The sequence below is a fragment of the Medicago truncatula genome, chromosome 8 (genome assembly GCF_003473485.1).
Source record: "Medicago truncatula cultivar Jemalong A17 chromosome 8, MtrunA17r5.0-ANR, whole genome shotgun sequence".
NCBI classification, from domain to species: domain Eukaryota; kingdom Viridiplantae; phylum Streptophyta; class Magnoliopsida; order Fabales; family Fabaceae; genus Medicago; species Medicago truncatula.
Window position 1 is genome coordinate 19,132,142 of NC_053049.1, and position 27,628 is coordinate 19,159,769.

General features: G+C 34.5%; 2 protein-coding genes across 2 annotated transcripts; one reads left to right on the forward strand and one right to left on the reverse strand.

Moving 5' to 3' along the window:
• Nucleotides 1–581: 581 nt before the first annotated feature.
• Nucleotides 582–1,487, reverse strand: LOC120577480 (uncharacterized). Its single transcript, XM_039829033.1, has 2 exons — nt 1,364–1,487; nt 582–1,105 (listed from the first exon to the last, which is right to left on the reverse strand). Exons 1-2 carry the CDS (start codon nt 1,485–1,487, stop codon nt 582–584), a joined length of 648 nt encoding a protein of 215 aa, XP_039684967.1.
• A 1,681-nt stretch (nt 1,488–3,168) lies between these two features.
• On the forward strand, nt 3,169–25,654 carry LOC11405306 (guanine nucleotide exchange factor SPIKE 1). Its single transcript, XM_003628354.4, has 30 exons — nt 3,169–3,422; nt 3,504–3,666; nt 4,614–4,735; nt 4,856–4,959; nt 5,070–5,125; nt 5,283–5,380; nt 5,501–5,638; nt 6,890–7,201; nt 7,710–7,997; nt 9,464–9,631; nt 9,731–9,928; nt 10,053–10,096; nt 10,908–10,977; nt 11,406–11,567; nt 13,247–13,354; nt 13,534–13,571; nt 14,013–14,157; nt 15,015–15,141; nt 16,071–16,264; nt 17,873–18,003; nt 18,478–18,553; nt 18,670–18,780; nt 19,218–19,400; nt 19,763–19,906; nt 20,064–20,237; nt 20,584–20,931; nt 21,036–21,368; nt 22,557–22,742; nt 23,939–24,913; nt 25,075–25,654. The coding sequence occupies exons 1-30, from the start codon at nt 3,363–3,365 to the stop codon at nt 25,327–25,329; spliced, it is 5,511 nt and encodes a 1,836-aa protein (XP_003628402.3). The 5' UTR covers nt 3,169–3,362; the 3' UTR covers nt 25,330–25,654.
• Nucleotides 25,655–27,628: the final 1,974 nt, after the last annotated feature.

The following is a 27,628-nucleotide window of genomic DNA, read 5'->3' on the forward strand; positions in this document are numbered from 1 at the left end:
GTGTTATCGTCTTAGTAACAAAAATATTCATTATCAAGCTTAAGAAACATTTATTTTGAAAATAATATATATATTTAACATATTGTAATGATTGTCGGGACATTAAGTTTAGTTTAATTTGATTGTTTATAGTTACCATGTTATTGGTAGTCTACATCTCTTTGAGAATTTATATTGTATGCAAGATGAATTTTTCCATCTCAATTAAATTTTTTCCTTACGTAAAGATTTAAGAATCAAACTTGACCACTTATTTGATAAATTTTCCATCTCAATTAAACTTTTTCCATACGTAAAGATTTAAGAATCAACTTTGACCACTTATTTAAGGGACCAAATCCTTACCATCTGACTTAATCACCGTTGATAAATTTAACTTGATTGATATTTGACCGAAATAATTTTAAATAATTGCTCAATTATATATATTTTTAATTTAGTCATCAGAAAGAAAATTATATGCTATCATCAAATCATGAATTAAAAATAAATAATTAAGGTTTCTCACTTTTCAAATTGAACGTTTTTTTTTTGTTACAAAGATAATCAAAAAGAAAAAAAAAGGTAAAAAAGCAAGCTAACTATTCTCGAAGGTAGAAAGTGTCGGTGGTATCGCTTCTGAGAAGGGTATTTAGACCAGTAGAGGGTGCCTCACGAAGAAGGAGGCCAACATCAGAAGAAGCTCCAAGTTTCATCATGAAATCTGCACTTTGGTTCCCATCTCTAAGCGTATGAGAAACCGTGATATTACTTTGAAGAAGCAAATTTTTTATGTATTGAATAAGGGCCACATAGACATGGTACCTCTCAATGGAGCCATTAATCAAATTAATGCAAACAAGATAATCAGAGTAACAAGCTAGATCCACATAACCCAAATTCTTAGCTATGATCAGACCATGATAGATAGGAGAAAGCTCAACAAGCAAGATATCATATGTTCTTAGAATATACCCTGAAAAACCGGCTAGAAAGAAACTAGAATTATTGCGCAAAACCCCTCCAAAACAAGTTCTAGTAGGAGTATCATGACAACTTCCATCTACATTTAGGATAACACGAGTAGTTATCGTTGTTCCATTTGATGTAGCGGTTATCAATAGCACTAGAAAAAAATAGAAGGAAAGCTATTGCTTATGACCTCTATCGTATTATTTATGTTACAAGCAAGGTGCTGAAGGGACCAAGTTTCGACACCCAAACACATGAGATTTTGATGACGTCAAGACCACTAAACTCCGATGACGCCAAAATTGAACGAGATTTAGCAATATTAACTTCTCACATATGTTGTGTCAGAAATACCATATATTTATAAAGAAAGATGCAAAATAACTTTCATTATCATAATTAATAACCATACCTTGATTTTGGAGGAGAAGAGTTGAATTAATGTCAAATCTATTAAGATTAATCTGAATAATCTCTTGCTCATTTGTAACAAAAAAACCCTCTTGCTCCTTTTGGGCTGGCAAAAGGAGTTTCATGCTTGAGCACATGTGATTTGAATGATTTGCGCCTAGAATATTAGAAAACAAAGAAACACTATGATCTTTGATCATGAAAATTCAACTATTCTACGATTGATTGATCACACTAAAATTTTGATGTGGTTGCAATTTAAAGTTTGTATTCTTATTTTTTCTTATGATTTGAATCGATGATAACTTACTCTGTTGAGATGTTGTACTAACTTTGATTCTTGATGACTTTAGTTTCTTGGATGGTTTTGCATTTTGGTTTTGTTGTTGTTGTCGGCACATCTCGTGCTTAAAATAGTTTTCTAATATATTCTTTTCTTCTGATTCTTAAATAAATTAATTAATAACCATGAAATTTTATATTTTATTTATTTACAGTTAAATTATCATATTATTTTGGTTATTAATTAAATTATATTCAACTGGCCTACAAAATTATCAATTATAAACTAAAATTCATATTTCTTACTTGAACATAGAAAATTGATAATTATATTCAACATCAAATAAAAATACCATTTATAACTGTTGATGTGATATGAAGTGAGAAAAAAGTAATTCAAAATCCAAATAGTATATATAATGCTTCATACTTTCTTTTAAGGAATGTACCTTATACATATACAGTTGAATAACTAGAAATTTATCTTTCCTTATAAAAACTAAAAATTTGTTAAAATAAAATAATTGTTTCAAAATTTGCTCAAAAATTATCATCTAACAACGATATTTTTTCTAACATACCAATTACATTTTTTTTTGACAACAACAAAGGATATTCATTCATTCAAATTGATAGAATACATCAGAGACAATAACATGATTAATATCGCTAAAAACGGATAGGGTGAATCTGCGAACAAACTCACAGCACCCAAGTTAATAGCATACAACGACAAAATGCCTACAAATAATATGATAAAATCTAAATCACCATAATACCTATGTTTCTGGATCTGCAACGTTGACGCCCAAATCATTGATTGAATTTGTGATTGTCTGAAGCTGATCTTTCAATACGAACCAAACGAACACCACACAACAAAAAATGCGAAATCAAACAACGTCGCACAAGACGACGAACAACACAACGTCGCACTAAGACGACGAAATCACGAAAAAACACAAAAGAAAAACTTGATGCATGTGAAAATCACTTATTTAGATTGAAAGAAAGGGGAAAAAAGATGCAGATGAGTGATTCTAGGTCAAAAATTGACCTAAAATCACCCCTTCTCGATAAGTGAAAGAGGAAGAAAACTTAAAAAGAAGAAAAGTTTCTCTCACTAAAAAATTAGGACGGCTATTTTATAACATACCAATTACATAGTATTTACCTTTACAAATAAATAAATAAATAAATAAAAACTACCAACTCCATGTCTAATTTAGTGTCTTAGGTAAGCTATCCAAAATACCCTTATACATTTTATTTTTGGAAATTAACTAACCACAATAATAAATATTATACTTTCCATTTCAACACTATCTTATTTTTCCCTCCTATCTATTTTACAAAATGTAAGTTAAAAAATAGAAATATGAGTTAATATTAATTGCTAATCTTTGTTTAGTCATTAATTTGATTGCTAAAACTTAAAACAAGTCCAAGTTGATAGAAAGTGACATTGGGTCCAACACCACTTTCCCTTCTCAATCTATCTTATACCCTTTGTCATTTTCTTTCTTAATTAGATTTTCAAGACTTTTTTTTGACTCTTTTTCACTCTCTCTTCTTTCTTTCTCTCTAAATCCTCGCAATGCTTCTTCTTCAATTTCCAGATCTATCAAATCTTCTACCTAACTCACTCTCCACCTAACGCATAACACCAAAACGACGTCGTTTTGTCTTCTACCTTCGCGCAAAAACCTAGATCCGCAATGCTTCATCTCCGTCACCGTCGTGATTCTACTCCGGCCACTACAAAATGGCGGAACAAGGTATGTAGTATTCATTTCTAGATCAAATTTGCGTGAAACGGTGCGTTTTGATGGAATTTGTTGTGTTGTGTTGTGTTGTAGTTTGATGAGAATTTGGAGCAATGGCCGCATCTGAATGAGCTTGTACATTGTTACACTACGGATTGGGTTAAGGATGAGAACAAATACGGTCATTATGAGAGTATTGGAACGCCGTCGTTTTCTAATCAGATTTATGAGGGGCCTGATACTGACATTGAAACTGGTATTATTTCAATTTTGATATTTTTTTTATGATATAGTGTTCTATGCATTTTGCTTCTAATTTTGGAATATTTTATGTTAATTATAATTTTTTAGTGAAAAAATGTGTTTCTTAGATTTAGAATGTGCATGCTGTGAATGTGCTTGTTAGAATTAGTATGTGCATGTTGTGAATGTGCTTATTTAGTCTCTGTTTGGTAAAAATAAAATAGAGAATAATGAGCTAGCTTATAGCCTATAGGTGATTGTGGATTAGCTAGCCGATTGAATTTTGTATGTTTGAACGGTTGAAGTATCTTGTAAATATGAAATGACATAAAAAATATATATTTAATTAATATTTATTTATTTTTTAATTAAGATTACATGGGTGAAATTGAGAGAATATAAAATGTTAAGATATAAGCTACTTGAATTAGCTTATCAGAAAGCGCTATAAGCTAGTAAATATAAGTTGGAAGCTCGTGTGAAAATGACGGTTACGAAACAGGTCTTTTTTAGTCGTTTGATCTTATGTTCTACAATCTAAAAAATGCGACTTGCCAAATAGACACTTACTTTGTCAAAAAAAACAGACACTTACTGGAATGGCACTGACTGCAAGTCTTTAGGTTCTGGAGGGTGCATGCTGTGAATGTGGTTATTAATTTAATAAGAAATTTTTGTTTCATTTTATTTGTCGTTTTTTAAGTTTATAGTAGTATGAACAAAATGTATTGCATAGAGAGATATAAGTTGAATGAGATGATAAATAGTTAGGGTATTATAGGAAAAAGAGAAATAATTACATTGAAAGGAGATTTTTTTATTGATTTTTTTGGCATGTGTAAATAACGTTGAAGAGGTAATTAGTAAGAAACAGAGATAGTAATGATTAGTGATTGTAGCCGTTTTATTTTATTTTAATTTTTAAACTTTTGGGTAAAAAACTTTAATGGTGTTATGCAGAAATGCGGCTTGCTGGTGCGAGAAGAACGAAGGGTGAAGACATTAGCGAAGATGACATCCCTAGTACTTCGGGAAGGCAGTTTATGGAAGCTGCAGATGGTGAACATTCAGATGTTCCAAAGGTTAATGGGCTTTAGTTATGTTTCTGTTGCGCATGTATTTGTGGTTTTATTATATATATTTTCAAACAACATCAATGCTGATTTTGGTTATTTTTTCTTTTGTTTATGTTTATTGTGCAGCATTTTGGTCAATCTCCCCTTCCTGCTTATGAGCCGGCATTTGATTGGGAAAATGAGAGGTCATTGATATTTGGGCAAAGAATACCGGAAACTCCTATAACACAGTATGGAAATTGTGAGATGTTTCTAGTAGAGTTTTTTTTGGTCTGTCTTTGCTGTTTGTTTTGGCCCAACTGAATTTTTTTTGTCATCCCTTTTCCGCCGGGCATCTCAGTGGAATGAAGATTTCCGTAAAGGTTCAATCTTTACAATTTCAGGCAGGATTGTCTGGTGAGTGTTATGCTGTAGTTATTGACTGGACAATTTTGATGGATTGCTTTCTCTCATTAAGCTGCCACTGCCAATGCCTTTTAAATTTTAGTTTTTATGCTGAGAGCAGGTTCAAGTGTCTGACTCAAAGTTCTGTTTTTGAATTCATGTTTTGTAGAGCCCTTTTACGGTACAATTTGCTTATACAATAGGGAGAGAAGAGAGAAATTATCGGAAGACTTTTACTTTCATATCTCACCAACCGAAATGCAAGATGTAAGCTATACAAGACCAATTTTAACAAATTTTCTTGGATATGATTTATTTATTTTGAATTCATCAAATCAGTTGATGATTTCATACTGACGATGATCATTCCCTTTTATCAAATTCTAGGCCAAAATTACCTGTGAACCCCGCGCAATTTTTTACTTAGATGCGCCATCTGCTTCAGTTTGTTTGTTAATTCAGTTGGAGAAGCATGCTACTGAAGAAGGCGGAGTCACTCCTTCTGTTTATTCTCGTAAAGATTCGGTACGTATCAATGTTTTTCTTCTATTGTTATGGATGGTTTTTACTTTATGCTTTAGACAGGAATTATAGACCGCTGTTTCTTTTTTATGCCGATGTAGTATGTAGAAGCACCTTTTGGATTTGGGATGACTCTCCCATTGTTGTATAATTTATGTATTCATTTACTTTTGTTTTTTATTTTTATAATTTTATTTCACTAGGATAGGATATAAATGAGAAGATTCTAGCATAATTGCAAAGATAGATCTGAACTCTCAAATCAAATCTCAATGAGCAGCCTGCCGTTGCTTGCTTTAAAAGATATATATTTTTATTTACTTAAATTACTCAAGCTTTACACCTAGAAATATTATTAAGCATGTAAGCCTATTTTTATGGACCGATAGTTAGGGAACTAACAGTGGTTGATCACCAACCGATAGGGAAATGGGATTATTCGCCCTTAGATTTTAATGATTCAAAGAACAGAATACAAAATTAAATAGAATAAAAAATAGCTAACTAACAAACATACTACCAGATAACTAACTTAACTAACTATTATTTTGCAACCTTCCCCCTTTTCCTATAATAAACCTGCATAACTCTATCCTCTGTTTTGGGCTCTTTTTGATGCCTAACAGAAATTTGGAGGATCAATTCTTTATATATTAAAAAAAATGAAAGAGAGTGCGAAAGAGTGTAAAGGGAGAGTAGAAGTGTATAGACTATATATTTATACTATGGGGGATCTGAAAGATTAATGAGCCTAGACATCTTAACAAGAAAACCAAATTTAGAAACAATGCTGCGAGCCTAGACAGTTCAACTATCCTTTTCTCTCGTTTCTTCTACTTTTTAGCAAGTATTATTCTGTGGGTTTGGATACAACTGAAAATGGCCAAGACATTGTTTTAGTTAGGGATATTTTTCTACTTTTTCAACATGAAAAATTGGAAAATAAAAGGATAACCTTGTAAAACACAGTTCACAAGATGTTAGTTTGTCTTTTGTTTCTCAGTAAAATGGATCTGTTCTCTTAATTCCTTGCTACATCTTTTGAAATTGTTAATTCATATCATAAATGAGAAGCAGGGTGTAGAGATGCATTTTCCAGTTGAATTTTCTCGTAGAAATATATATCTTATCTGAATATTGGTTTTCTAACTATGGATGCTTGACTATTTATAGTATATAATTTGCAGGGCTATTTGTGCATGAAATGATATATTGTCTGAAAAACCGTTAATTGATTTCTCTTCATTATGACAGGTGCATTTGACTGAGAGAGAGAAGCAAAAATTGCAGGTGTGGTCTCAAATCATGCCTTACAAAGAGTCATTCGCATGGGCCATTGTGTCGCTATTTGATGGCAGTATTGGTGCAGCTTCGGTAGGGCCTGCTTCCCCAAGCAGCCCTCTTGCTCCAAGTGTATCTGGTTCAAGTTCGCATGAAGGTGTTTTCGAGACTAATACAAAAGTCTCGTTAGATGGAAAGCTGAGTTACTCAAATGGAAATTCTGTTGTAGTTGAGGTTTCAAACTTAAATAAAGTCAAAGAAAGCTATACTGAGGAATCACTTCAGGTATGTTCACCGGGTTCCTTTGATGGATACTTTTTTATGTTCTTAGTACTAAATTGAAGGTATAATAATTCAGGCTAAAGTTTGCTGCTATTTTTATCACTTCAAAGTATTATTAATGACTTAAACTGTTTATATTAGACAACTTATATTGCAATCATTTAGTATGCATTGAATATATGTATTTATTGAACTTTTACTATCATATTGGTTTCAATTTCCTGTTTACAGCTAAATGCTAAATCGTGATCGCATTATTCTCTGATAATTTTATTTTCTTCAATATGAAATTCAAACTTATTTTAAGTTCTTAATTTTTGGGTTTAAAAAAATTAACCAAAACATCTTCCCAAGTTCCTTGATAGGAACTCATCTGTACATTTGTCTTATTTTTAATACTATGTTCTTAATTGCATTTCTCTATTCTTGTGAAGTCAAAATTTCATGTGTGCTATGATTTCAACATAAGTGTGTTGACTTGATACTCTTTGGTTGTCAACAAAATGACAAGGATCCCAAGCGGAAAGTGCATAAACCTGTCAAAGGAGTTCTGAGACTGGAAATTGAAAAGCACCAGATTTCTCAAGCTGATTTGGAAAACATATCAGAATGTGGCAGTGCAACCAATGATTCTGTTGATCCCGGGGATCGCATCGCTGATTCCATGTCTGGAAAGTATCCTAGTAATGGTTGTGATGATCCTCAGGGTAGTATCTCCAGGTGGAACATCAGTGATGCAAAAGAAGTTTTTGGCAATGGAGCAAATCATCATGGAAACTCGGATTTTAATGCTGATGATGTAAGTATTATATCTTATGACTGAGTTGACAGCCTATATTTACCTGTTGGGTTGATTCCTTAGAGCAGAAGTTAATGTTTAAAGGGATTTATTGAAACAGTTTTTTTACTAAATAAATTGCATTTTATACCCGAGTGTTCTTATCGATAGGTTCTTTATGGTGTCTGGAAAGAAGACGTGGATATTTTAGTTTAGGCTTAATTGCAGTTTTGGTCCCCTAAGCATCACAATCTTGCGATTTTGGTCCCCTATAAAAAACAATAATAAATCAGCCCCCTAAGTTTATCCCCTTTTGCACTTTTGGTCCCTCAGACCAATTTTGACCAAGTCAATGCATGTGTGGCACCCACATCACTTAAAGTGAGGTGCCACGTGTGACTTTCTATTTTCTTAGTGGGCCAAAATCGCAAGATTGTGATACTTAGGGGGCCAAAACTGCAATCAAGCCTAATAAATAAAGTGATATAGGTGCCACGTATGCATTGACCTAGTCAAAATTGGTCAGGGGGCCAAAAGTGCAATAGGGGGCTGATTTGTTATTGTTTTTTTATAGGAGGCCAAAATCACAAGATTGTGATACTTAGGAGGCCAAAACTGCAATTAAGCCTTTAGTTTATGGTAAAGAGAATAGCTCTATGGTGTACCTTGGTGTTAAATTTATCATTACTGAGTAGCTTAAGATGGAGTTACTAGCTGTTATAAGCAAGGAACTTTTCCAATTTTACACTGAAATGCATAGATAAGGTTGTGCAGGGTGCGGGTGCACAAAGTAGAATTATGTGACATTGGACATATGCAATTGTGGATGTTTGTTTTTAAAATGGTTTGTTTCTATACTATGTCAAAAAAGGGTTTCACACATAGGGATTCATAATTGTGAATCCTTTAGAGATTGAAGTAACTACCTGCTATAAATAATGAACTTTTCCTATAAACCCACTTGGGTTGGCCTAGTGGTGTTGGTTTGGGACCTTAGAGTGTGCTCCTCCTCAAGGTCTCATGTTCGATTCTTCCTGGTGCCAATTTAGGTGGGATATTTAGCTTCTTAAAAAAAAAAAAAAAAAGAACTGTTCCTATGTACACTGAAATGCTTAGTTAAAGGTTGTGGGGTACATGCAATATTACGTAAAATTGAAAGTATCCAACCCTAGAGGTTCATTTTTTTAAAAGGTTCCTTTCTTAATTATGGGAGGTCAAAAAGTAACTTATCACACCTTTTCAAGGATAGTGACATAGTCAACTTTTTTAGGGATTTTTAATTGTGACTTCTCTTGCTGAATAGTGATCACTTTGAATGGATCTTTGAATTTTAATCGTCTATGTTGTGTTTAGTTAAGATATTAAAGATCAATAATGTTTAATTTTGCTTCAGTGATGAGGATATATCTTGATGTTGTAATTATAAGTTAATTTTATGTCTATATGCCATGTCAGTGCTAATATGCTCTATATTGATTAACATATAGTTCCATGCTTTTGACTTCCGCACAACAACAAGAAACGAGCCTTTTTTGCAACTTTTTCACTGTCTCTATGTGTATCCGTTGACTGTAAGTTTGGGTAGGAAAAGAAATTTGTTTATACGGGTTGAACTCAGAGAGGACGATGGTGATATTCGCAGACAGCCATTGGAGGTATTGACCTTCATTTTTTGTTCTTATAAACACTCTTGGCTTGTGCTATAATTTCTTAATTGTCTTATTTATTTTTTTTGGTGCGGCTAATCTGTCCAGGCAATTTATCCTAGAGATCCAGGTGTTGAGACATCATTTCAGAAATGGGGTCACACCCAAGTTGCTGTTGGGGCTAGGGTTGCTTGCTACCATGACGAAATTAAACTTTCCCTTCCTGCCATGTGGACACCAATGCACCACCTTCTTTTTACTTTATTTCACGTTGATCTGCAAACGAAATTGGAAGCACCAAAGCCAGTAAGTTTATTTATCTGTTCCACTTAGTTTCTTTTTAGTATTTTTTATTCCTGCTATTATGGTTCGGAGTCTGGGGCTTCTTTTTAATTCTGTTGAATTGATTATCCTTGTTAATTTTTCACAGGTGGTAATTGGATATGCAGCACTTCCTTTATCGTCACATGCTCAGTATGTTCTCTTGATTTGATATCTATATATCTGATTAGACATAAGAAATGTCTATTTTATTTATTAATGGTAGTTGGTGCTTTAATGCTCTTGGTCAGTCAAACAAATATAGACTGCACATGATAGAAACCTCAATTACAAACCTAAGATCATAATGGTGATGGAAAGTGGTCTAGTTTTTCTGTTGTTGAATTTCTGCTAATTGTTTAGCCTTTGGCGTTTGTCAACGTGTAATGGGTGGATCATAGGTAAACTAATTAGCAGAAATTTGAGTTCAATACAGTGGAACTGGAAACTACATTTTAAGAAGTATAACCCAATTAAATCTGTACAAAAAAAGTAAATCAGTCCCCATGCTGCATTTGAACTCTTAAATTGTATCTTGAATCATAATACCTCTTCATTTGTATTTTTCCGTTCTCTATTATGCTTTAATACTGAAAGAACTTTTTATGTCTGCATGTTGAGCATATTTTTATTAGAACTGAAAATATGTTTATTATATCATATTATGTGGTGAGAGTGTACATTTATATAGGTAGGAGTCTTCTAGTTAACCCCTAATTAATAAGGAAGATTAATCAATACAATCAATACAATGACTAGTGGAGTTAAAACTAAACAGTCACAACTTTTCAATATCTCCACTAAGTACTTGATCAATTATTCTAACAATTTTAAGGCCTAAACGTTTTTAGCAGGGTCCTTAATGACCTTCTAAAAAAAAGTGGTTGTCTCCCGAAAAAACTCGTTACCAATCATTCACTCACTTTTCTTGATTTGTGGAAACTTTTTTTCTTGTGGTTTTCAGGTTGCGTTCGGAAATCAATCTCCCGATTTTGAGAGAGTTGGTCCCGCATTATCTCCAGGATGCAGGACGGGTACGTGTTTATAATATTTATGCACACCTTTATATCTTAATGTTCATGTGTTGCTTTTGTATGTTTGGGTGGAAAGGGAAAATTTAATTAAAACTGTTGTCTCGTTTAAGAGTTTTATAAAATGATAGATCATGTCATGATCTTCTACTCCCCTCCTTTATGACGAAGGATTCTAAGCATCCAAGGAGAGTGAATGCCTTTGCACCCCATTAGCCTTCTTTATTAAAAAAAAAATCTAAAGACAGTGAATGCAATTGATTCTTAGCCTCTTGTTCTCTTTCCTTTTCATTTTTGTTTTGATGGTTATTTGTCTTGGTCTAGTATGTGTTATATTTTACTTCATGTGACTTTATATTTTTTTTGATTCTTTTTCATTATGTGTTTGAGCTCGAGTCATTTTATGTTTTGTTTTTCTTTCTTTTTGATAGGAGAGATTGGATTATTTGGAAGATGGGAAAAATGTCTTCAGACTGCGTTTACGGTTATGTTCTTCTTTATACCCTATCAATGAACGTATTAGAGACTTTTTTCTCGAATATGATCGACACACTCTTCGAACAAGTCCACCTTGGGGTTCTGAACTGCTAGAGGTACCTTTATTGTCCAGCTTTATTTTTAGTATGATTTTGGGCCCTCTTAGTTATCTTAATTGTATATTTTGGACTTCTATAGGCAATGTTGTACTCGTATTATATTTTGAACAAATATTGTCAATTGCAAATCGCAGAAAATAGTAGTTTGTTCAAATTCCGCTACACAACAGTGCTATATTGCCTCTATTTGACAACATTTTGTAATAAATAGCTTATTGCGAAAGAATAGAGATCTATTCGAATTCTGCTATGCTATAGTGCTATAGCCGCGCTATTTAACAACACTGTTTTGATCTCATTGTTGAGGACTTCCTTTTATTTCCCCTGAACTTGGAAGGGTGTCTTAGATTTTTTTAACATGGATATTTTTGTGTGGATATTACGGTGAGGTACGGTGATAGGTTACTTTGTAGTGAAGCTGCTGAATCACCATTCCAAATTTTCAGATATATTATTCAACAATTAGACAGCTGTAATTTTGGGAATAGAGCAAAAGGGAGAATAGGGTGCTCCTCCTACCCCATTGCAATTTGCAAATAATGGGTTTTGTGGTGGTGAGGTAAAGGTGAAGAGTGCGAAATACAATGACTGTCACCAAGTTACCATCGCCATTAGTAATGTATCTATGTGGTCTCATTCACCTCCACATTGCCCGACAATCCAACAACACTTCAAGCCTAGTATCTAACACTCCTCACCACTGTCTCATCAGACCCATCACTATTTCTGTTGTTTTCACCTCTACAACATCAAAAGTGGAACCTGTGTGGTGAGAATCAAACAAGCATTACTCAAGCTGATGAATATGTTTCTCCTAAAATTTGGGTTGGGTCTAACCCAACCTTAAACCGGCTTGATCTGTGGCTTCCATTTTTTATGAGGCACATATTGAGCCGGTTATGTAAGGTTGAGTAATTCCCAACCCAAATTCTAAGATGGTCCCTTCTTGGGTGGACCTAACTCAACCTTACTAAACTGACTTGTAAGGCGAGGGATGCCCAAGCTTTATAAACACTACACGGACTAAATCCACCCCTTCACACTCAACATAGTGAAGGTATCGGAGGCTGCAATGATGGCCCCAAATGGCGCAATTAGGTGGCTAAGGGCGGACCACAATGAAGGGGAAGTTTCCAACAGTTTCTTCTTGTGAGCATCAAATAGTTGGTGCCATTCAATAATGTTCTCAGCGTAGAGAAGCTTGATCCAAGAGAACAGAGATGGCATTTCAACTAGTGTTTGGGTCTGTTGCTTGAGCATTGTGGCTTATGATTGGGAAGGCAGTGGTATATGGTTAGCTGTGGTTTTGTTTCTCAAATTCATATTATTTCATCTGTTGGGTGTGGGATAATTGGAAGTATTGGGTAATTTTAATGCCTCATGGACATGAGTGAGGCACCTTCCATGGTAGCTCACCCTACATTTTATTGTATGAGATGATCATTATTATGTCTAATTGTCTAAATAGTAGTTATGTTTTAGCTATTGTTGACATCCTTACCTGTTGTTTTCTAATATGGTTTCTTATTGTGCAATCCTTACCTGTTGTTTTCTTTTGGGTTTCACTTTATATGTTTGTAATCATTTGAAGGCTATGGTTTGTATATATTGTACGCTGATTATATGATATCATTAGTTGGAGTACTAAATTAAGATTCACTTATTCTGGAATGCAGGCTATTAATAGTTTGAAGAACGTTGATTCTACTGCTTTACTTCAGTTTCTTCACCCAATTCTTAACATGCTGCTTCATCTTATTGGCAATGGTGGAGAAACACTCCAGGTTTGCTCATTAATTTGTTCTTTTTTGTCATTTGTTTGTAAACAGAGCGTTGCTGCGGCATTTACTGTTATATTTTCTCTGTAAATTATATTTTGTTGGTTCAGTACTCCCCCCAAATCCTTTGCATGTGTGGGTTTGCTTCTTTCACATTAAATTCACCTTTCCACAACTATTTTCAGGTTGCAGCTTTCCGGGCTATGGTTAATATTGTAACTAGGTATGCTTTTTATCTATATTCTCAGGAAGTGTGTATTCATATGCTACACTTTTTGTTATAACCTGGTACAAAATTCGAAAATAAGAGAAGATATGTTGGATTGGGATATAATGTGGTTGAATCATGTACTGTGAACTATGCTTTTGGGGCAGAAAGATGTCATTCTTTGTCCCTTATCCGCTACATGCCACACTCTTCTTGTCAAAACCAGCTTGACACATGTATGATCTCAAATCAAATGTGTATTATGTTCTTTTCGGTCCCTCCTCATTCCGTTGTGTCTTTGTGGTAGGGGTGTTGCTCAACTTAAAATGTATTTGGGAATGCATAGCTGTTAGACCTTTACGTGGTTGTGTATGTCTTTGACATGTAGGAAATTTGTTCTTTGAATTTGTAACCTCCCTTTGAGTTATCGTTGTGATATGCAAGTCTAATTTGTAGGGTGCAGCAGGAGTCGGTTGACGATGCTGAAAGAAATCATTTTCTAGTCAACTATGTTGATTGTGCTTTCGATGACTTTGGGGGTCGTCAACCACCAGTATATCCTGGGTTATCTACTGTTTGGGGAAGTCTGGCACGAAGTAAGGTACTGAGATGTTCATTATCATTTGTCTATTGCTATTTCCCATGTTTGTCATAATGTTGTATCCATAATCATCTATCCGAGTCTTCACCATGCATTAGAAATTGGCTACTTCTCACGTGCATGCATATGGTGATTTGATGTTTTAAGTGAAAGTAGGAAGTTCCCATAGTGGAATGTTTGACAATAATCTCAACTTTTAGATCCTGTTTCAAGTTAAACACATAATATTATTTGGTCAAAGACGTAACTGTTGCCATTGCTGTTGTCTTCATGTGTTTAACTACTTATTTACAGGTGGCTTAATCATACATGAATATATTTTTTTATCCTTCACTTTCTTCCAATCTCAATTTTCGTTAGTGCTTAACCTTCACATAAACCAAAGGGAAAGGCTTCCTTCTCTAACCATTTATTTACAATTTTATTGGAAAACTAGTTTGAATAGATTTCAATGAAGACTTGGATTGTGACCAGATGAGAACAAATAGTTTGAATTATTAGAAGATTCATGACATATAATTCATAAATTTCTTCCCGATAAGCTGAATTTTCTGTCAATAAATAATGGTTCAAGAATCACTTTCACAACGAAGGATGTGGCATAAATAAAGGAAACAGATCCTAGTTTCTGATATAATCATCCATAATTTTCTGTTTAGGCAATTTGACTTTGCATCCATATACTTTTTCATTTCTATTCTATTCAAAATGTGATACCTTATTTTGACCTTCTTATTGAATGAATTTCATGCTGTTGTATTATAATTACAAGCAAAACCAATTCATTAGCATGAATTTTCAATTGCCTGTTTTTTTCCACCCTTCTAGTTGGTGAATAGAATGAGTTTATGTTACAGGCTAAAGGGTATCGTGTTGGACCAGTGTATGATGATGTTTTGGCAATGGCATGGTTTTTTCTGGAGTTGATTGTTAAATCAATGGCATTGGAGAAGACTCGCCTCTTCTATCATAGCCTTCCAATAGGTACCTATAAAAGCTTTTGATCTGATCATCCAAACATTCTATGACTTATTAAATTTCAATCCTTTCTAATTTCTCGAACAATTAGTTTTTTATTGTTATTTTATCTATCATGAATATTAATTTTCAACTTTAAATATAGTTGGGAAATGATCTTGAGCTATTCAATGCATAATTTCTAAATATGGTTAATGGGCAAACATGTGTCTCTAGTGTAAACACACATGAATATATTATCTGTTGTGTCTACCTAAATAGTACGACAAAAGCCTTTTTCACTAAGTAGATTTGCTACACAGATGAAATGCTTTCATTTTGTTATGTCAAAAGCCAAGTCAATTTTTGAGATAGTTCGTTTAGATTTAAGTCAAGTTGAGTAGTTTCACTAGAGTTGCTTTGGGTCTTCTTCTACCTCTTCTCGAAATTCGCCAATTTTTTAAACTCCATGATTCTACTATTTGACTCACCACACTTGTTCATATTACTTTCTGCCTAAAAGCGAAGTTCACAGTGGAGAAGGAGGCCTCTAGGGACATTTGGAAGAGCTTATTTGGGCTAATTTGGATCTATCCCGTAATTACTTTCATCAGTGTTAATACACTTTAAAAATTAACTTAATACATCTTCCATAGATTGTTTTCAGCTTATTTTTGTAAGTTCTTGGGTAACTTGTAAATCAGCTCTTAAGCTTTATAAAATAGCTGAATGAGTAAGCACTTAATTAAGCTATTTACCCAAACATGTTTTTTGTTTAGCTGCTTGTTGCTATTTATATGTATTTGATTCAGCAGAGGGTTTTTTCTTTTTTCCCTTCTTTCAAAATGGATAGTGTTCAAAGTTCAAACGAAGACATCAAATTCATAATATTTGAGTTGGCTTATATTCTGACGTTGATTTTGATCTCAATCTTTCTCTTGTTTTTTACTTTTAAGGTGAAGATATCCCACCGATGCAGTTGAAGGACGGTGTATTCAGATGCATAATGCAGTTGTATGATTGCCTTCTCACTGAGGTGCACGAGCGCTGCAAGAAGGGTTTAAGCTTGGCAAAGCGCTTGAACAGTAGTCTGGCCTTCTTTTGTTATGACCTTCTATCAATTATTGAGCCACGACAAGTTTTTGAGTTGGTATGTTGTTTTATGCGAATCTCCTTTTTTTTTTTTTGGGGGGGGGGGGGGGGGGGGGGTTCAATATATTTGAATGTTCTTTTTCTTATAGTTCGAGGGTTTTTGCATACTAATTATAAAATGGGATACTTTCTGCAATGGAGGACTCTTTTTGTTGAAGGGAAAATGGAGACATGTAAACCATACGATTCCAGAAGGTTGCAAGATCGATGAAATGAAGAATGCTCTGGGTATTATTTTTAGGATAGAAATGTACTACCCAAGCTAAAGGGATAATTGGGAGCTAGATGTTGGTATGAGATTGAATATTGGGTGGTTATAGCCAAACATAATATAAATTCAGTGTTGCAGAATGATAAATATTCAAGCACTTGGGGAACCCTCCTGTAAAGGCTAGCTATCAATGGGGAAGGACTAAGCCAATAAATTCTCCACTCTCCCCAAGAGCTGAAGCCCTGGCAGTTGCACTCTACGACGCTTTACATGGCCTTTCTGGTCACCCCCTCTGTAGGTATCCCTTTCCGAGTCATCGGCAATCAGGCTTTGACACCAATAGTAAGTACCCAAGCACTTGGGGAACCCTTCCCTGAAAGCTACATATCAAGGGTGAAGAACCAAAGGCCACATAAATATTTCATTGAGAATATCTTATGACTCAATGTGGACTTGGGCATCCCATAACAGCACCCCATAATACCCAATTCCCTATTAGGCTATTACAGAAGTATGAACGTTACAATCAATGGGTAATCACACAAGATGGGGTAGCAATGAATGCATATAAGAAAAAAATGCATAGCACCTTTTTGAAAATATGGTAGATTCTCACCTTAGTTTGTTTGTCCACATGTGGAGAAAATAGAGCAACTAATGAATAGATGCATGGATTGTTACCTTGTGTTTTGTCTCCATAGAAAATGAGTTTCCCTCTGTTTGTCTCGATGGCTAATGCGGTAAGGGAAGTTGAAAGGAGCAAAAATGAGAGAAATATACCATTTTTTGGTTCTCGTTTGGTTGTCGAGAGAAAACAGCGAGGGGTTAAAAAATTGATGTTAGATGGTCTTATCCTCCTAAGTGAAGTGCTGAACTTATGTTTTGAACTTACTTCATGAAATTGTGACTGGTTTTGAATTGTATTTAATCTTATGGCTACAGATTTTTAATTTAACTAATCTGATTTAATGATTATTTTCCTTATCTATATTATTATTTTATGAATATGCATGCGTAGGTATAGTTTGACATTTTATTGTTGGAAATTCCGCCTTAATTGCGGTCCGCCCCTAGTCGCCTAATTTGCGACCTTTGGTTAGCCTTAATTGCAGCCTCCAACACCTTTATTGTGTTGGCTTTGAGGGGGTGGATTTAGTCCCACATCGGATAGATAGCACTCTTGAGAAGAGTTTATAAAGAGGAGGCACTCCTCACCTTACAAGCCGGTTTTGTAAGGATGAGTTAGGCCCCAAATTTCAACATTTATGTAGGATCTTGCGATCCATGGTACAACTCACAATCTGTCATCCCCTTTCAATCCTAGTCCAAATCTCGATTTTGACATTGCTTCCATGCTATGGTTCTTACTTCATGCCAAGTTTATTGTCTATGCAGGTATCATTATATCTCGATAAGTTCTCTGGTGTATGTCAATCAGTTCTTCACGAGTGCAAACTTACCTTTCTTCAAATAATCTGTGACCATGATCTTTTTGTTGAAATGCCTGGGAGAGACCCTTCAGATAGGTACTGTATTGATATAGTGTTTGTTTGATTACTTATTTATATCATATTACCATCCTGGGCACAGATATTTACTTAGAAAGTATCATATTTTATGCAGTGAGATTTTTAGCTTAGTTTTCTCTTAACTATGTTACACGTTTTATACTCCTGTCAATATTGTTAGCTTATGATAACTATCTCCTTTGACCTACTTTGGATGTTGTTTGTTTTCTTTGGATGACATTCAATAACCATTGGTTAATCTGTCTAATTAGATTGTTTTATTTCATTGACATGAAACCTTGCTATACTTTGTTGAACTTTGAGGGGGTTTAAACTTTTAAGTAAACATACTGGAACTTATGGGATAATGTTACCTCATATATGACTTGTGATATCTAATTAAATGGTCAGTGTGAACCAGGAAAAATTCTGAAATTTCATCTATAAACAATGACACGCATATTTGACTGTCTATATATATACTTGTTACAGGAACTATCTTTCCTCTGTCTTGATACAAGAACTCTTTGTTACTTGGGATCATGAAGATTTGTCTCTACGGGCAAAGGTGAGTTTAGTTGGAATAGAGTATCTTGATTTTCTTTTGCCTCCTGAAAGTTGTATTATTTATGATTCATAACATTTTTTTATTAGATATTACCCTCCTTGTGTATCCATCTGCAGGCAGCAAGAATATTGGTAGTGCTCTTGTGCAAACATGAGTTTGATGTGAGATACCAAAAGCCTGAAGATAAGTTGTATATTGCTCAGCTATATTTGCCGGTTATTGGACAGGTGCATAATATCATTTTAATTTTAATGGTCTTTCTTCTTGTTTTGTTATTGAAACTTTTTGTGGGTGTGTGCTTTTTACCATGCAATTACTGTGTTTTTGGCTGATAAACGGATTATATTGATTACTTTTTGGCCACTTTATATAAAGTAATGGATCATAATCTGTTAGGATTTTATGCAAATGTTCAAAAGAAATTGTTTTCAATTAATTTGAATATATTTAAATTATTATTCAGTAAAGGAATATTTTAATGTGTATTAGTTAGATTTAAGTATAGTTTACATATATAAATGCTGTAAATTTAAACTTTAGTTTGTTAACATTTATTTTACGAGATGTAAAAAATTAAGATTTATATATTAAATCTTGTTCTCATTTTCTAAATTATTATTTTTTGACTTCCAATTTCTCTAATGAATTCTGTTTGTCTTTTCAGATATTAGATGAGATGCCTGTTTTCTACAACCTGAATTCTGTTGAGAAGCGTGAAGTTTCCATTGTAATTCTAGAAATAGTTCGAAATCTTGATGATGCATCACTGGTGAAGGCATGGCAGCAAAACGTTGCCCGGACTAGATTGTTTTTCAAGCTCATGGAGGAATGCTTACTGCTATTTGAGGTTACTCTTCGTACAGTAGTTTTTGTGATTGATTGGTTTATCTGATTTATAAATTTTGAAGATGCTGAATGTTTATATTTTAAAGTTAGGGGAGGGGAATATTATTTATTAGGGTAGTGGGGAGGCACTAGGCTAGGCCATACATTCCCTAGAGGGACCCAAACTCTGTTTCTTTGGGTTACAAAGCCAGCGAATCACCACGATGCTAGCACCCACAAGATAGTCCCTAGACATTTATCGTTATTTTGACAATTAAGTTTACTCTGCTTTTTGTCAAATGTTATAATTATTTATTAGGGTAGTTGGTATACTTCTTTTTATCAATTGTCATAATTGTCTGTTAACACTAGTGTGTTTTACAGCACAAAAAACCTTCTGATGGCATGTTACTTGGCTCTAGTTCTCGCAATCCCGTAGGGGAGACACCTGCTTCCCCCAAATACTCTGAGAGACTTTCTCCCGCAATCAACAATTATCTATCTGAGGCCTCAAGGCAAGAAGTCAGGGTGAGCCAACTTCTGCTTAGCTATTTCTAGCATATTTTTGTGTTACGGTTTGATTTGCTTCCTTGTACTACTAGGCTTGAATGCTTGATGTAGGTGAATCCATTTATTTTATTTTTTATTTTTTTTGCATGTAATGGCTTTAATATTTGCTTGGCAGCCTCAGGGAACACCTGATAATGGATATTTATGGCAGAGAGTAAATTCCCAGTTAAGCTCTCCTAGCCAGCCATATTCCTTGAGAGAAGCTCTTGCCCAAGCACAGTCATCTAGGATTGGAGCTTCTGCTCAAGCACTTCGAGAATCTTTGCACCCACTTTTGAGGCAAAAATTGGTAATTTTTATCTTGTTTAACTAAATGTTATTTTTTATAATAATTCTAAGATGGTTTCGTCAGTTGATAGTGTACCTTTTTTTTTTTGCCGATTCTTTTTGTATAAATACCTGCTGTAAACTCTCTTCCATGGGCTTCAATTGTTACCCTAATTTGCAGATTAAGAAATGCATGTTTTATTCCCCAAATTAGTCTTCAACTGCTGTAACAGATCTTTTAACATAGATAAATGCACCATTCATTTGAAATATCTACTCCTTAGTTTTTTTCGTGTGTTTGTTTATTTACATTTGGTAACTGACATTTGTATCAACTTCTATTTGGTTTGGGTTCCTGTATATTGTAGGAGCTATGGGAAGAAAATTTGAGCGCTTCTGTCAGTCTTCAGGTCTTGGAAGTGACTAAAAAGTTTTCAGTGATGGCAGCATCACAGAGCATTGCTACTGATGTTGGAAAACTTGATTGCATCACGGCTGTATTCATGAGCTTTCTATCTAGAAATCAGCCATTGTCTTTTTGGAAAGCATTTTTTCCTGTATTTAACAGTGTGTTTGATTTACATGGGGCAACTCTAATGGCAAGAGAAAATGATCGTTTTCTAAAGCAAGTCACTTTCCATCTCCTCCGGCTTGCAGTTTTCAGAAACGACAACATCAGGAAAAGGGCAGTTGTTGGGCTTCAAATACTTGTGAGGGTATGTTTTCATCTATTTAAATTTTTATTGAAAGTTTTGATATTGGATTCGGTTTTATATCATATTGATCTAAACCTTTGTTTTGGTTTATCCAATTTGTGCAGTGTTCATTTCATCACTTTACACAGACAGCAAGGTTAAGAGTCATGTTGATCATCACTTTATCGGAGTTAATGTCTGATGTGCAAGTGACTCAAATGAGATCTGATGGTAGCCTAGAAGAGAGTGGTGAAGCACGGAGACTTAGAAAATCCTTAGAGGAAATGAAAGATGAAACTAAAAGTTCTTTCCTATTGGAGGAGTGTGGGTTACTTGAGAATGCTCTTGTAGCCATACCAGAAAAAAAGGCAGAGAATAGATGGTCCTGGTCAGAGGTGAAATATCTCTCTGACAGTCTTCTCTTAGCCCTGGATGGTAGCTTGGAACATGCACTATTGGTAAGTTTTGAATATATATGTACCAAATGAATTCTATTCTGATTTTTTTTTTCTTTTTTTTTTGTGGATGAGGAATTGCTTCTCATTAAGTTTCCTGATAATAATACATATGTAGAGTTGATTGTCTCTCTGCTTTCTTTTCATTTGAACGCCTATCCTTTTTTCGTGGTTTTGGATGTGGTCATTAAACATATCCAAGATCCAATGCCATGGTATATGCTTTTTGTACGGTCCTTGTTTGGAGAGTGGAAAAGACTTAAATGGGAAGTTGTGGAGACGTGTTTTTGTAGCACCTGATTTTACCCTTTGTATATGGAGTATAAGTTAAACAAGAGCCACACGAGTATCTAGCTTACACATGAAAATTGCAACATACCAATATCCCACAAGTTCATGTTGTTCTGAGAGATATAAATTCATGTAGGTTGAATCAAATGAAGAAATGCTTCAGGTGTAATTTGTGATTAAAAGATATCATTCTTAATTTTAATTGAATATTTAATTCTACAATTATAAAGACATGTAATTTGTCTCGATGAATGTTGGTTGTAAAGATCCAATTAAAAGCAAGCTAAATGTTATATATGAGACTGATACAATGGGTGAGTAGTTACACAAGACAAAGTAGGATCAGGAATGCAAGCATTAGAGAGAAATTTGAGGTTGCACCTGCTTTAGAAACAAGAGACAATCTCTCTATAGGAGGTTTGTACATGGCGAAGTCCTGTAGGAATACTAATGGTCAGAGTAGATGAAATGAAAGATAATGTTATATTTAGAAGTAAACAAACCATGAAATATGATTTTATTTTTCTATTTTAATTGTCATTTGACATGATTTACATAAGAACGTTATGGCATCGCTTGATCTAACACCAATGGTTAGGGTAGAGGAGATGAAGGATAATGTTATATTTAGAAGTGAACAAATTATTAAAGAGGGTTTTTGATTTTATTTTAATTTTGTAATTTGACACGATTTACATAACATTATGGCATCACTTGATATATATAGCTGACTTTACATAGTGGATAAAGTCTTTGGTAATTTATTTATAACTTGATCATATGTAGCTGGAATGAACTACTCATTTTGGATCTTTATCTTATTATGGCTTGGTTCCGAATCTGATCATTACAACCAGTTTAATGGGCTTCAGTTTATTACTAACTATAATCTTGTTTCAGGCCCCTGTAATGACTATGGATAGATATGCGGCAGCTGAGAGCTTCTATAAACTGGCAATGGCATTTGCTCCAGTCCCTGATCTTCACATAATGTGGTTACTTCATCTATGTGATGCACATCAGGAAATGCAGTCATGGGCTGAAGCCGCTCAATGCGCCGTTGCCGTTGCTGGTGTTGTAATGCAGGTAAAGGCGTGATTTATCTATGTATATTCAAGGCTCAGATGAATTGTAATGTCAGTGTGATCTATACTTATTGAGGTTTTCATCTACTCAGTATGCATTCATGATTCTCAAAGCATGGTTGCTTGCTTCTTGGATATTCTTTATTGATAGGGTGGACTGTGACCAGCCCAGTTATGCATCAAAGTAGATACAGGCTTATGGTTGCAATATAAACTATAAAGACAAATTAATATATTTGAATCCATGCTAGTTCGATATAAAGATGGGAATGCAATATTTCTGTCTTTTATTCCATAATATGTCTTAACTTGGCCAATTCTACCAATATTTCTATGTTTTAATTCCCTATAAAATGTCCATGTTTTGATTTTATGCCCAATTTTTTTTATCAACTTTTAGTCCTTAACTTTTATAAAAACGGGTGCTTTTAGTCCCTGCACCGTTTTTTATAAGGTAGGGACTAAAAATCAAATAGACAACTTATCGCTACCTCAAAAAGAAAATAGACAACTTATCTTATTCCTGCAACTTCCTTCAATGGATGAATTATAATTCTCAACTGGTCATCCCTAATTATCAATATCCAAAATACGAATAGGCATATTTTTCCTTTTTATTTCTCCTTTTTATATCTTACTATATGCTCCTAAAATCTGCATTTCATTCAAGCTTTAGCTATTAAACGAGAATAAATAGTTTTCCCCCTTTTTAAATAGATTTAATGTGTGGTCTTGCTAGTAAACTTTTCAACTTGAACAAATAACACCAAGTACAAGCATACTTCTATATGCTAATGTTATGTTACTATAGGAACTGATGGAGGAAAAATTTAAGGTTAAACTATAACTCCAGTCTCTATTGCTTTCCTACATTTTCAATTAGAGCCTATTTTCTTTTTCGTGCCAATATGCTTCTCAATTCTTGCCTAACATTAAGTTAGTTATCTGAAGTGTAAAAAACCAAAAGTACAGCCAATTTTGACTTCTAATATAAGTAAATTGTATTCACATTTTGACTCTGAACAATTGTGCAATATTTGTTGTAAGCACTAACTAGCCATCCTTTTAGGCGACATTCTCATATTATTTTATGCCGGCTCTCTCTAGGAGGAGGAGGAGGGGGAGGAGAGAGCTGGAATATCCACTAATTTATGTTGCAACTAATTTGTGCTTGCACTATTATTGAATTTGATGCAGGCCCTTGTTGCCAGAAAGGATGGTGTTTGGAACAGAGACCATGTTGCTGCTCTACGTAAGATTTGTCCTATGGTTAGCAGTGAGATCACGTGTGAAGCATCTGCTGCAGAGGTAGAGGGATATGGTGCATCAAAACTGACAGTTGACTCTGCTGTGAAATACTTGCAGCTTGCTAATAAGCTTTTTTCACAAGCTGAGCTATTTCATTTCTGTGCAAGCATTCTGGAACTCGTAATCCCAGTTAACAAGAGCAGACGGGCTTATGGACAGCTGGCTAAATGTCATACTTTACTTACTAATATCTACGAATCAATACTTGAACAGGAATCTAGTCCGATTCCTTTCACTGATGCAACATACTATAGGGTTGGATTTTATGGTGATAGATTTGGAAAACTTGACAAAAAGGAGTATATATATCGTGAACCTCGTGATGTACGTCTTGGGGACATAATGGAAAAACTTAGTCACATATATGAGTCCAGAATGGATGGTGATCACACTTTGCATATTATTCCAGATTCTAGACAAGTGAAGGCAGAAGAGTTGCAGCCTGGTGTCTGCTACCTTCAGATTACTGCTGTTGATGCAGTCATGGAAGATGAGGATTTAGGAAGTAGAAGAGAGAGAATTTTCTCTCTTTCTACTGGAAGTGTTCGTGCCCGTGTGTTTGACCGATTTTTGTTTGATACCCCATTTACAAAAAATGGCAAGAATCAAGGTGGACTGGAAGATCAATGGAAGCGACGCACTGTTCTTCAGACTGAGGGTTCATTTCCAGCTTTAGTAAATAGGCTATTGGTAATCAAATCCGAGTCTCTTGAATTTTCACCTGTAGAAAATGCCATTGGAATGATTGAAACACGAACAGCTGCATTAAGAAATGAGCTTGAAGAGCCTCGAAGTTCTGAAGGGGATCAACTTCCAAGACTTCAAAGTCTACAAAGAATCCTCCAAGGCAGCGTTGCAGTACAAGTATGTTCAGTATTGATTCTTATTACGCTATCATATTCCCTTCTTTGCATTCATTTTGATTTGCTTACATGAATTCAGTCTGTATTTCTGGCCTCCATTATCAACAGTATGTGCTTTACTTCCAGTCTCTCGATTCTTACATAACAATGGTTTTTGTGCAGGTAAATAGTGGAGTTTTGAGTGTTTGCACAGCCTTCTTGTCTGGAGAGCCAGCTACAAGATTGCGGTCACAGGAACTTCAGCAACTGATAGCCGCCCTTCTTGAATTCATGGCCGTTTGCAAACGAGCCATCCGGGTACATTTCAGATTAATAGGTGAGGAAGATCAGGATTTCCATACCCAACTTGTAAATGGATTTCAGTCTCTAACAGCAGAGTTATCACATTACATTCCTGCCATTCTCTCAGAGCTATGACACCATCACAAGTCTTTGCTTTGTAATATTGCTTAAATGTGTTAATATATACAGTTATTGTTTTCTTCCATTCTCACTCACCTCCCTCTCATTGCTTGCAATGATGTGCATTTGTATTTGTATCATGGCTCACATATTTAGATAGAATTATGCTGACCCTGCTGATTCCAGGAAAACATGAATCATCCTGTTTTTGTATCATGTCTCTATTTCCCTCATTTTCCCTTTTGTTTGTGGTGTGCGGAATAATGTCAATTCTGTGTAATATTTTTAATTGTTTCAGATGGTTTTGCCTTTTTGGAATACAGCTATTGTGTACAATGTAGTTTAATGTGGCCGGTAAATGGAAATGACAACAAAATGCATTGAAGAGCTATTGGTAAATCATTAGGCAAATTATTATACTTTTAAATATGAACTATACTCAAGGGGGCTAACATCAAAAGCTATGACTCAATAAAAGAAATCACCTTTCCACATGTATACCCTAAGCAAGATTATAACCAAATGTTTTCTCACATAAATTGACATTTCTACTAGGTTAAACCATTAATGGAAAAGAACATGATATAGGAATGACAGATTTGATGTAACAGGCGCGAGTATGATAGTCACAGGTTATAGTGGTTGTTTTGATTATTAAAGAATAATAATAAAAAAAAGGTATGGCGTAAAAAGGAAGATGGCGATGAATGAATATAGGCTAAATTGTATTTTTGGTCCCCTAACTAAAAGTATCGCTTTGGTTCTTTAATTAAAAATTCGATTTATTTTGGTCCCTTAACTTCTCTCCGTTACACATTTTGGTCATTTCAGTTAGTTTTAATTCAAAAATGTTAGGTTTTTTTCATCTTCTTCTCCTCTTTTTCATCTTCGTATCATCTCCATCAACCTTCAACGACAAGAATTCTAGAAAAGTTTCAGAAGAAAATCTAACGTTTTTGAATTAAAACTAACGGAAAAGACCAAAATGTGTAACAGAGAGAAGTTAAGGGACCAAAATAAATCGAATTTTAATTAAAGGACAAGAGCGATGCTACCTAAATAGTTAGGGGACCAAAAATGCAATTTAGCCATGAATATACATTGCAGGGAGTATATCTGGAGATATATCGTTGTGGATTGCCCAATACGGGCATATAATTATACAAACTATTGGGACCCTTGTCTATCATTGCTTAAAGGCTAAGTCCAATGAGCCGGTGCCTATCATTGCAGTACAAGGAATAAAGGAACATGTTATGTGCTAAGCAGATAACATAAGGACACATCATATGGAAAATTACCAAAGGAAACAACTTCTAGTGGTTTGACTTGTACTATAAAATGACAACCGTGTGTTAGCTGCCAAGGGTCCGAATTTTGCTAGATAGAATTGCGCGACCAAGTTCTAGCTAGTGTTATCAACCATTGGCGTTCTCACTCCATCTCATCATTCTCATAGATGAGCATGAGTTTTAGTTCTTAGTGAATTAGAATTAGGATTACTTGGGTGCTACATAAGCTCAACTCTTTCCTTTGTGGAGTGTAATCTATTATAACTCTTATTTATCTATTAATTCATCTTTTCATGTCTTCCTCTATTTCTTATTTATTTTATGTTTTCATGGTTAAGCTCACCGTGAGCTAAAACCCTTTCGTGGTTTAGACATGTTTTCATGCTTCTTTTTAAAAAAATTATTTTAATGCTAATCTTTGAAAGAAAAAAATCACCACTTTTTATTTTTATTTTTAAATTCCCTTTGAATGAAAGAAGATGCGAATGAAAATGTTTGTTTAATATGAGTTACTTAACGAAGTACCAAAAGGAGACGAGAGCAAGAAAGACTCACTGAACTTAAAAAAGATCTTTGAAACACCCAGAGTTGCACAAAGATCTATCGAGGATTCTTGTCATAGGCCAAAGCTCAACCTCTCCCGGGATGGAAAGCTATTAATAACCTAACCTAGTAATGTTGCATGTTAAGTACTCTCAGTGTACCCCGAATGGTGTGTTGTCCCATGCTTAACATAATGGTTATGTTGAAAGACCCCTAAGACCACCAGGTTTTCGGGAAGCCATAGAAAGTTATATCTCTCTACATCGTAGCAAAGTTCTGTCATAACTAATTTATTGTTTAAACCACATTTTCATCTTTGAGAACTTTTAAGTGTTTTCACTTTCTCTCCTAAGTTGGTATTGTTTTAATATTTATTTTTATTGTTGTGACACCAAATGATTTATTTTATTTGCGTGCAAATCAATGTATCGCTAAAAAGCTATAGGAAGCCATAACACCCTAATCTCTTTAAGTTCGAT

What these genes read in the sequence shown, in the direction of transcription:
- LOC120577480 (XM_039829033.1), bottom strand. Translation starts at nt 1,487, where the DNA reads ATGAAACTCCTTTTGCCAGCCCAAAAGGAGCAAGAGGGTTTTTTTGTT. An exon ending in TCTTCTCCTCCAAAATCAAG is followed by an intron (nt 1,106 to 1,363) that starts GTATGGTTATTA and finishes ATTTTTTTCTAG; the next exon opens with TGCTATTGATAACCGCTACA.
- LOC11405306 (XM_003628354.4), top strand. Translation starts at nt 3,363, where the DNA reads ATGCTTCATCTCCGTCACCGTCGTGATTCTACTCCGGCCACTACAAAA. An exon ending in TTCGCAGACAGCCATTGGAG is followed by an intron (nt 9,632 to 9,730) that starts GTATTGACCTTC and finishes TAATCTGTCCAG; the next exon opens with GCAATTTATCCTAGAGATCC. An exon ending in GGGAGAGACCCTTCAGATAG is followed by an intron (nt 18,004 to 18,477) that starts GTACTGTATTGA and finishes TACTTGTTACAG; the next exon opens with GAACTATCTTTCCTCTGTCT.